This window comes from Nannospalax galili, unplaced genomic scaffold (genome assembly GCF_000622305.1).
Source record: "Nannospalax galili isolate Female #2095 unplaced genomic scaffold, S.galili_v1.0 scaffold161, whole genome shotgun sequence".
Classification (NCBI taxonomy): domain Eukaryota; kingdom Metazoa; phylum Chordata; class Mammalia; order Rodentia; family Spalacidae; genus Nannospalax; species Nannospalax galili.
In genome coordinates, this window is record NW_008348586.1 from 3945445 (window position 1) to 3956380 (window position 10936).

Consider the following 10936-nt stretch of genomic DNA (forward strand, 5'->3'; position numbering starts at 1 on the left):
TGGCCTTGGTTGGAGGCTCCCACTCTTCTGATCCCCAGGCTTTCCATATCTGTGTCAAAACCCTGGTCAAGTGGTCTTCCTCTCCAGACCGCCACATTTCTCCCCTTAAGCTATTACATCCTTCCTAATCCCTATAAAACCCAACCTGCCAAAGACTCATATGTATAAATAACTGGTCCATTGCTCCTGTTCTTCACCCATTTCCTGTATCCCTTGAAAGGGCCTCTCAGGTGAATGGGAAGAGGCAGATGAATCAAACCGGAAGGTACAGGCCTGAGACCAGATCCTCCCTATAGAACATCCTTCCAGTTTCCACTGCCTGTGGCCACTTTACTGTCTGTGAAATCACAACAAAATCCCATTAGCCAAAGAGATTTCTTTGGGATGAATGGTTTCCTGTAGGAAGGGTGAGGAGTTTTAGTTATTTTCAACATTAGGATAAACTAGCTCAAGGAGCTTCCTCCTTAACTTCCATCTGAAAAGAGCTAATATGGTCAGGGGTATGGCAGCTGGTTATGTGGGGTTTACCTGCACTGGGGAACATGAAAGGTAATTTGGGATTTGAAGAAACTTCTGGAGGAAGTAGTCCTAGGGAGAACCTCTGTGGAGAGGAGCATGGTGGGATGAGGGGTAAAGTAGGAAGAGATGGAGAGGGAGGGTCTCACTATGAAGACCTCTCAGGCCTGGAGCTCACAACTCTTGACTTAGCCCCTGAAGGGCTGGAATTATAGGTATGCTTTACCATGCCTGGCTCAGACATGTGATTTAAAACATGTTTGAGTAGCTGGCAAGATGGCTTAGAGGGTAAAGGTACTTGCTTACATAAGCCTGACGACCTGAGTTTGATTCCTGGACCCACACAGTGGAAGGGGAGAACCAACTCCTGTCGTCTGGCCTACACACACACACACACACACACACACACACATAAATATAACAACCGTTTTTTTTTGTCTTTTTGAGACAGGGTCTCCCTGTAGCCCCAGCTGTCCTGGAACTCATTATGTAGACCAGGATGGCTTCGAACTCACAAAGATCCACCTGCCTCTGCCTCCCAAGTGCTGGGATTAAAGGTGTGTGCCATCATGACCGGCTTATAATAACAATTTTTAAAAAACCATATGCCTCCTCTTCAGGAAACAAGGTTGGCCCAGACAGTTTCCTATGTATTTATACTTCATGACTATACAAAGCCACTCAAGAGAAACTACTGAGTCACAGACATTCTCTGACCCTGGAATACCATGCTCAGCAACAGCAAAACACAAGTGACACAGGGTGTGGTGTCACATGCTTTAATCCTAGCACTCGGGATACAAAGGTAGTGGATGTCTGTGAGACTGAGGCCAGCCTGGTCTATATAGTGAATTCTAGGCCACCTGGCGCTACAGGGAGACCCTGTCTCAAAAAACAACAAAAAAAGCAAAACACAAAATACAACAGTGCTTTTTCACACAAGGGTTTGCTTTGTACCGTTTTAGTCACCCCTGGTCAACTGCAATCCAGAAATATTAAGTAGAAAATTGCAGAAATAAACTGTAAGTTTTTTTCTTTACATATATATATATATATATATATACACACACACACACATTGGCGAGGCACTGTGCCATGGTACACATATGGAGATCAGAGGACAACTTGAGAGTCAGTTCTTGCCTTTCACTATATGAGTCCCAGGGACTAAACTCAGATTGCCAGGCTTGGTGGCAAGCACCTTCCTTATCTGCTGAATCATCTTGCCAGCCCACCATTTGTAAAATTTAAATATCTTACTATACCACATTTTAATAATGATTCTACTTTATCACTGGTTATTGCTGTTAATCTCTTACTATGCCTAATTTATAAATTAAACTATCACAGGTATATACACATGTACATGAAAAACAGTACATATACAGTTTGGCACTATCTGTGGCAGGGAATTGGGGTGGAGTGTGGATGAGATTGGGCAGCAGTGGCAATCTTAGAACAAATCCCCTGTTGATAAAAGGGACCAATGGAAAGCTGCATAAATGAAGTTGGGAAAGGCACCTCAGGGCCTGTTAACCCTTTGTAGAGAAAAATACTTAAGAATCTGAAGGGAGAAGTGGGTGCATCAAAGGTCAGAGTTTCTGTGGCGTGGGTACAGCTGGCACTGGGTCCCAGTATCTCACCCCCCTGCCTGGACCACATTCTCCCTATAATAGCACTTCATGTGGGTACTCAGGAATCCTAGCCCCTGGGAGAGAAAGCTTATAGACCAAATGGGCACTGCCTATGCTAGATGATAGGACGTCCTGCCAGAACAACGTAGATCAGGTATGGTGCCTCATGCCTCTAACTAGCATTTGGGAAGCTGAAGGAGGACTGACATGCATTTGAAGCAAGCCTAGGCTACACAGTGAGTTCCAGGAGAGCCTGGAGTATTATAGAGTGAAATCCTGTCTCAAAAATCCAAAACAAGGGGCTGGCAAGATGGCTCAGAGGGCAGAGTCTGGTGACCTGATCCGCAGAACCTATGTAAAGGTGGAAGGAGAGAACCACATAAATCACACACACACACACACACACACACACACACACACACACACCCCTAAATCAACCCCCCCACCCCAACAAGAATCCCTGATGAAGCAAACTGCCCTCAAAGTTCACATGCCCACAGCAGTACATGGTTTTGAGGGTCCCCATGCTCAGACCTGCATACACTTTGGGAAATGTCACTATGGGGCAAGCACTGTGGGCAAGTGAAGCATAGAAGGCCAAGTCCTGGGCTTTAGCTCTGGCTGTTGCTCTGCCCAGCTTCAGATAAGTGCTCATGGCTGGCAGGCTTGTTTCTGTACCTCTCCTGCCTGACCTTCAGGAACCCTTCTAGCAAGACATACAACAGGAAATGCAGCTCCTTGACCTGGAGGAAGCTTACCTCTGCCTTCTGTCCACCCCGAAAGCTGATCCCATCAGAGATACAAGACTGGAATTCAGCAATGGTGTAGTACTCCACTTCCACAGAAGGGGGCTCTGGTGGCTTGGGCAGCTGGAACCCCTAAGGCAGAAAGAATCAGTGAGCAATCCAGCTGATCAGAGCAGTACCAAGGCCAGGGATTATTGCCCACTGGGTCCCTGGGTGCTTGGGGCCATTGCTGCCAGCTGGATAGCAACTGGCCTGGCAGACATCTGTCATCTACACCTCGGGGCTTACTCCTAAGAAGCATAGAGGAAGCTCTGATGACATTCAGAATTCACATGACACTAGTTTGAGCTATGGGGACTATTAACCCAGCACATTCTGCACTGACACTAGTTTTAAGTGCCTCAGTAACTGGGTTCCAAGATTGGAGTGAAAAGGCAGAGGAATCATTCTAAAGACACCTGGGCACTGCTATCTCCTAAGTCTAAAGGAGAGTCCCAAGCCAAGTAGGCAGCTAGAGAGGCAGGTGAGGGCCAACCATCTCCAGGGAGGTGAAGTGGGAGTGTCGGGGGGCAGGGTTAAGGAGGGCGTCTTTGAGGGGTGGTCAGCCTGTCAGTGCTGTGAATAGAATGCAGGGTTCTGTTTCAGTGTGTAGGCAGAACATACTGGAGCTTAAATGCCTTTTAGATGCTGGTGCACAACTTTTCCAAGTGTGACATTCAAGGACACTTAGAATCTACGAACCACATTCATTCTTTTACAACCATTTGCTGTTGTGCCTACTGTGTTGGTCTAAGGTTCTGGCACCCAGTATAAACCACACAGCCAGACAGCCTAGTGGACTGTAGCTACAATGGGTCTGACGTGCTTGTGTCTCCTTATTTATACTTTCTTTCATACCAAAGGGTTGACACAAAGCAAATGAAAAGGCAGTGTGTATGTGGGGTGGGGGGCAGCTGTGGTGTGGAAGAAAGACCTAGAAGACTCTGCTGGGCCATCTGTAAGGCTCTGGGTTAGACCCTTGAGCACTCTGAGCCTTAGTTTCCTCATCTGGAAAACAGAACTAAGAACAGGGTCATAAAGAGGATTACTGAGATAGTAATAACTTCTGGCCCAGTGAGGAGGGGTGTAGAGAGTTGAACAAACAGAGGCTCAAGATTAATACTCCTTAAAGCTGCTCCTCTTCTTCCCATCTTTCCTTACCCTTCAAGACTCATCCATCTTCTGTCTGCCAGTCTAAGCTAAGCCTGTCTTGGGTCACTCTGAGTGAGGGATGGGAGGAAGATGATTTATGGGGAGGGGGTGTGAAACAGTCATCTTTCCCTGCCCCTGTAGTTATGCATGGAAGCTGGCGCTGCCAAGTCCCAGTCCTGCCTGTACCCTGGCAGGGTGGGATTCAGCTGGGCCTAAATGGAACCAGCAGCTCTGCCTCAGCAAGCTTGCATTTCTACGTGTGGAAGGAATGACCCTGTTCTTGCCAAACTCAAGTCTGCCTGAAAATAATTAGCTGAGGCTAAAAGAAAAGGAAGAAATGGAGCATCCATTGTTCAGCTGTAAAACCTCAGGAGAAAACAGATACAAATTTCACTGGGACTAATGACTAAATTAAGAAAGACTCATGGCCAGAGGCCACATCTTCAAAACCTCCCATGTATAGAGAACCTTGACTCCCATGGATAGACTTACCCCTTCTCCAGGGCAGATGGCACTGGAGTAACATGTTAAGCCAGGTGTGACTTAGGGATCTGTCCCACAGAAGAATGCCAGGTAGTGCTGCCAAATAGCCAGGAGTCTACACAGGAAATGGAAACCTGGCTGCCAGCCTTTTGTACACACCATTACATCTCATCCTTATGATGGACCTAGGAGGTGGCTGGTACTGTTTCCATCTCACAGAGAAAGAAACTGAGGACCTTGGAGTGTGGGTGACTTGCGAAGGCTCTTTCTGTTCCTAAGTGTCAGAAGTAGAATGCAAATCTATGCCAGGCTCCAATCTGTCCTTCCAGGGATGTTGGGGATGGAAGCCCAAGGCCTTGTGCATGTTAGGCAAGCCCTCTACTACCGAGCTATACCCTCTCCTCGAAGCTTATCTTTCCGCTACATCTCCTTGCCCCCTGACAACAGGTCTTTGTTCCAGGACCCTCAGCTTGTTTCCAACATTGCTGTTCCCAAGTCTTGGCCCCCAAGTGCATATCTGCCTGCCTGAGATGGTGGCCACCAGGAAATCCTACCCACTCAAGAGCCAAGGCCCTCAGCACTGTCAGCCCTCCATGAGCCAGATCTTGCAATTCGCCTTCTTTCTTGGAGGATAGGATGCTCACAGGTCTACCCTCTGCCTTCCAGTGTCTGGAGCCCATCACATCCACTAGGCAATTCTGAGAAAGCTTCAAGGATTCCAGGGTAACAAGGGCAGCAGCCCCATTTCTAGCCCCTGGCAATACCCCACTGGACACTCCTGCCGGCCAGTCTAAATGTTTATGTCTGCCAGTGCAGTGGCTGGGATGGATTTATTTAGCTTTGGAGTATAGTGCGTTTCCGATTATAAACTGTCTGGCCATGCCCCAGAAAGCCCTGTTCTGCAGGCTTCTGTCCCTGTCCCTAGCCCTGCAAAGATGGAAACCCTAGCAAAATCTTGCAGACCCCTGGGCCACAGGCTCTGCTGTAAAGATGCCGAGTGAGGATGTGGCAGTGCACCCCAGAGAAGCAATGAGAGTCAGTTCACATACCAGGCTGGATTCTCTGCGTGGGGGAGGTCTTGTCCTTAGGTTGGGGGAGCCTGGAAGAAAACACATGGCTTTAGGAATCCTTGTTAGAAAATGGGCAACAGTGCCTGCACCTGCCTTCCCCAGGGTGATTTACTTCTGATATTTAGAACTTTGGTTCCACATTTATGAAAGACCTTATATTCTAAGTCACAAGAAGAACTAACAGATCTTTAAGCCTTTTCCTTAGTAGGATCCATGAAACCCCTAAGATGATGCACACACACAACCTGCAAGCATTGCAGACAGTTTTCAAGGCAAAAACTGCATGAATTTATCAGATTTTTATTGGGAGCAGGGACTGCATCTATTTTTTGCTCACTACTAAGTCCTTTGAAGCCAGCACAAGGTCGGCAAGGGTCCCACCCAATGAAGATTTACCGAATGGCACCTAAAAGGTTTCAGGCATGAGAGAATGAATAACCAAGTTAAGAGATAAACTGAAAAGAAAAAAAAAAAAAAAAAACCCAAAAAAAAAGAACCCAGCTATTTTTCCCATATTATTGGTGGGACACAAACAGAAACTGGCTCCCTGTAATACCAGAGGTGTTGATGGGCCAGAGGTGGCAGGGAATAAGTTTACTATAAAAACAAAGGAGATCTTTGAAATAAGTTTTGTCCAAACCACTTTGTGAAAGGTGCGCTCTGCTTGCCAGTCTTGGGTTTCTAGAAACTTATGGAAAGTGATAGGGCAGGAACATGTAAGGTCCAGAAAGATGTTCTTCCATGTCTTAAAAAAATTAATTCATTAATTTTATTGTAGGGGCAGGGTGGTGTGTGCCGTGGCATAAAAGTGGAGGCGAAGGGCTGGAGAGATGGCTCAGTAGTTAAGGGCACTGACTGCTCTTGCAGAGGACCCAGGTTGGATTCCCAGCACCCACATGGCAGCTAGCAATCATGGCAGTTAACTCCAGTTCCAGGGGATCCAACTGCCTTTTCTGACCTCTGTAGACATTGCATGATACAGGTGTACTTATATATATATGCAGGCAATACACTCATATACATAAAATAAAAATAATAAGTAAAATATTTTTTTGAAAAAAGTGGAGGTCAGAGGACAATTTCAGGGAGTCAGTTCTCTCCTTCCACCTTTATGTGAGTTCTGGGGCTTGAACTCAGGTTGCCAGGCTTGCATAGCAAGGGCCTTTACCCAAGGAGCCATCTCACCAGCTCTACTTTATACCTTTTGTTCTGTAAAGCGGCTCTACAGATGGGGCCACAAATTGGGGAGAGTATGGGTTTGTAAAATCAGCTCTATACCAACCCCTAGAGTTCTAAAGCTTTTTCAGAGAGAAAAGATGGCACTCCCTGTTCTTGGGATCTATCCCTCTGCCAAGTGGCCATACCTCATTCTCTCTTAGGGAGAGAGTGGGGTCAGCCATCATCTTCAGAGCAGCAGCTTACAGGGACATAGCTGTCACACTTCCTGGCCCTTTTCACTCTTGTGCCCAGCACAGTACATACTGACAGTCGGTATATAGCTCATATGGAAACAACATGCAGGCCCCACACAGCCCCTAGCTTTCCCTGCACCCAGGTCTTCCCTGTAGGAGCTCTGTAGAAAGGGGGGTTTCGAGGTGCTTACTGATCTGGGCTCTCTGAGGAGCGATCCTGGCCACAGCTGGGGAGCCCTGGGCTAGCTTGGATGTGGTCCTCTCTGGGATACCCAGGGCACTGCCATTGGAGGCATTGCAGAGGATGGGCAGGCTGATCTCCTTCTTGGTAATGGGGGCCTCGGAGCCCTCGCCTTCAGCTGGCGCCTCCTTATCCCCAGATGCCTTCTTGTTCAGCAGGTTGCTGATTTCCATGATGTTCCCGATGATCTCCACTGGGCCTGCCAGATTCTTCTTCCGGGTTGGCAGGTCATCCTTGGCTTTCTTCAGATAGGATGCTGGAGCCCATCCTTCCTTGCCTAGATATCTGTGGGAGGAGGGGCCACACCATCATTAAAGCTCTCATATCTGGTGTTACCCTCTACTTCCAGGCCTCAGTCTCCATCTGACCTTGCCCAACCAAGCCTTCTCCCCCATATTCTGCTAGAGGCTCTGCAGCTCCACTACTCCAGACTAAAACGAAGCTGGGGATCAGTGGGAAAGACATGAGACACTGACATAACTTCTTCCCTTTTCAGATGGCTCCAACCCCCATCCAGCCTTCTCAGCATGAGCATGCACTCTCAGGCAAACATAGGACTTTAAGATTAGGGTTCTTAAACGTTGGTCTGCCCAGAGGGCAGACTTCATGATGGCCTGTTACTACATGATCCAAGAAGTCAAGGGCAATTCCAGAGGTAAGAAGTGAGAAGCTGTGAATATGGTATGTACTGTCACATGACTTATAGGCAAGAGGTGGCACAGGTGACAGTCCTGATCTATGCCACCATGGATAAGTCCTTTCTCTAGAGTTCAACATTCTTCTCTTCTGTAAGATGCAGGCACGCAGCTGCTAAAAGGTATCCAGAAGGACAGAAACCCTAAGTCCGACGAAGATTCTTTGAAGACTGATGGTTGGGCATGGTGGTAGATACCAGAAATCCCAGCAGTTAGAAAGCTTGAGGCAGAAGGATCAAAAGTTCTAAGCTGGGGGGCTGGAGAGATGGCTCAGCAGTTAAGAGCACTGACTGCTCTTGCAGAGGACCCTGGTTCGATTCTCAGCACCCACATAGCAGCTACAAACCATCCTTAACTCCAGCTCCAGGGGAATCCGAAGCTGCCTTCTGACCTCTGTGGCATTGCATGACATGGGTATACTCACATACATAAAATAATAATAAATAAAATATTTTTTAAAAAAGTTCTAAGCCAAATGTGGGTAACCAACTGCTTTTGGATTGGATTTAAGGCCTGTTCTATAGGAGGAAATTCATGCCTGGTACTGTAAAACTGGTCAAAAGGACATGACTTGGGAGATTGTAGGCCCAAGGGGGGAACCTACTACTGTTGTCTTGCCAAATGGACATGTTGTCAAACTGCCTTCTAAATATATTTATAAACATAGATTTGTGTTGCTTTCAATCTTGGCCAGAGAAATTTCTCTGCAGTGGTCAGTAGTTATTTCAGAGTCTCAGAACTGGTCAAAGTGTTGAGAATAAGTGACCACTGTTCAGCCCTAAATGGGATATCTATATCAACTCTTCCCCATCAAGTCTCAGGGAATATTCCAGAAGGGGGGGTGGAAAGAATATAAGAGCTGGAAGATGGGAAGGAGAGCTGGAAATGCCACTGTATATCCATGAACTCACTGTAGCTAGGCTACCTATACAAGATCAGTCACCATTCTAACAGGCAACACTTACTGGTCTCTGTGGGCTACACACACACACACACACACACACACACACACACACACACACACACACAGAAGCGGACATGAAGGGCGAAGAGGGACATGTTGGGGTGATTTGGGGTAGTGGAAAAGGGAATTGGGGGATGGATATCATCAAAATATATTATTTACATGTATGAAACTGCCAAAAAATAAAGATATTCTTTTTTTTTTAAGTTTTAGGCCAGCCTAGGCTAAACAGTGAGACTCTCCTCAAAAGAGGAAAAGGCTAGAAATGTTGCTTAGTTGGTAGAGTGCTTGCCTAGCATGCACAAAGCCATGGGTTCAATCCCCAGAACTGTATTCACAAGGCCTGGTGGTACACAGCTATAATCCTAGCACTCAGAGATGGAGGCAGGAAGATCAGAAGTTCAGGATTAGAAGTTCAAGGTTATCCTCAGTTACATAGTGGATGCCAGGTCAGCCTGGGATACAAGAGACCCTGTCTGACCAAAACAAAATAAAGCACCACATTAAAAAAGGAGTGGGGGTAGAGGGTAGGGAGGACCTCCCACCCCCACCCAATGGGAGAGGGTTCTGGTCCTGCTGGAGGGACTGTAGATACATCCAGTTCATAGAGTTAAGTCCATAAATGTAACCTTTGAAATCCATGGGGCAAGGATAGATTATTCAATAGGTGATCTGAGGACAATTCATTATCTAGTAAGGAAAAACAAATGAGATCTGGCTTTATATTATATAAAAAAAAATAGAGCCAGGCATGGTGGTTCACATCTATAATCCCAGCACTTAGGCTGAGGCAGGAGGATTCCATAAGTTTGAGACTACCAGCCTAGGCTACAAAGTGAGTACCAGGCCAGGGCCTTATGTCAAAAAAAAAAAAAAAAAAGAAAAAAAAACTCCATGAATTCTTAGGTAATCTTGGGGGTTGAAAAAACTTTTCTAACTGGGGTTCCAAAAGCAGAAACCATAAATGAAGACAAAAGCACATGACTGATGACTGGATAAAATCCAACCCATTGGTATGGCAAAACAAAACAAAACCAAACCAAAAGCTAAAGGCAAATGGCAGGGCTGACTTAATTTTTGGTAATTCAATGACTTTTTGAGCAAGTTTTTCCCCCTATCCCCCACAGAGCTGAGCCTTGACCAAATCCATGGGGAACTTGCTTCCAGGCCCAGCACTAACTGGCCACAGACTGTAAGTCTAGGTTGCAGTGTCCCCATCTGCTCCCTGGGACACAGCTGGCTCTTTAGAATACTCTTACAGACCAGATATCTCACAAACTCCCCCTCCCTGGAGTGACCTTGATTTTGGGAGTGTGTTAGGTAGAAGAAAAAGGAACACAGATGCTCAGGTAGGAAGTGGCTCTTCATATTCACATCATTAGGGTGCACACAGGTTTCCCCAAACTACCTATCTGAGCCTTGGAGGGGAGGCATTAGTAAACCAAAGGACAGCAAGTTGGGGCTGTGATGGCTCCTGGATGTAATGGGTACAAACAGAAACACAGAATGTCAAGGGTGGAGAGAGAAGCAGTGGGTAAAAGTGCCTGACCTTCCTATGAGCCAGGAGCAAGGCTCAGAGAGGCAAGCAGAGGGAAGTGAGGAGCGTTATGGCAACGCCTGAGCTCCTGAAGCTCAGAAAAAAAGATGAAGACACCTTGCTGGTGTCTACCTATGTGAGTAGCAGAGGAGTGGGGACAGGGCTGTGGGGTGATGGTCAGGACTGTGTTCAGTCTGGAGTACCCATTTCATAGTCCTTTGTGTTTCTTTGTGCTGTATGGATAATGCCCAGTTCCAGGTTTTGTGTTGCAGGGATAGAGCAGGCAGAGCAAAGCAAGGCACCGTGGTGGCTGTGTGTCTGGGCCCAACTTTTTCACAGCTGCTTCAAGTTCTCACTGGTTAAAAAGGATTAAGTCCTTGGAGACAAGAGCTGACTAGAAGTGACTTTGCTAGCTACTTTAGAAAAAGGGAGGGAGGGAGGGAGGGA

At 46.8% G+C, this 10936-nt stretch overlaps 1 protein-coding gene across 2 annotated transcripts in view; it reads right to left on the bottom strand.

The window, feature by feature from the left end:
* Positions 1 to 10936, bottom strand: part of Sh3pxd2a (SH3 and PX domains 2A) — a 240031-nt gene that overhangs the window by 5715 nt on the left and 223380 nt on the right. For both annotated transcript variants that reach the window (XM_008845692.3, XM_029569679.1), the window contains 3 exons: positions 7244 to 7578; positions 5620 to 5669; positions 2909 to 3028 (listed from right to left, as the gene is read on the bottom strand). In XM_008845692.3, the coding sequence (XP_008843914.2) occupies positions 2909 to 3028; positions 5620 to 5669; positions 7244 to 7578 (505 nt within the window). The remainder of the gene's footprint in view (positions 1 to 2908; positions 3029 to 5619; positions 5670 to 7243; positions 7579 to 10936) is intronic.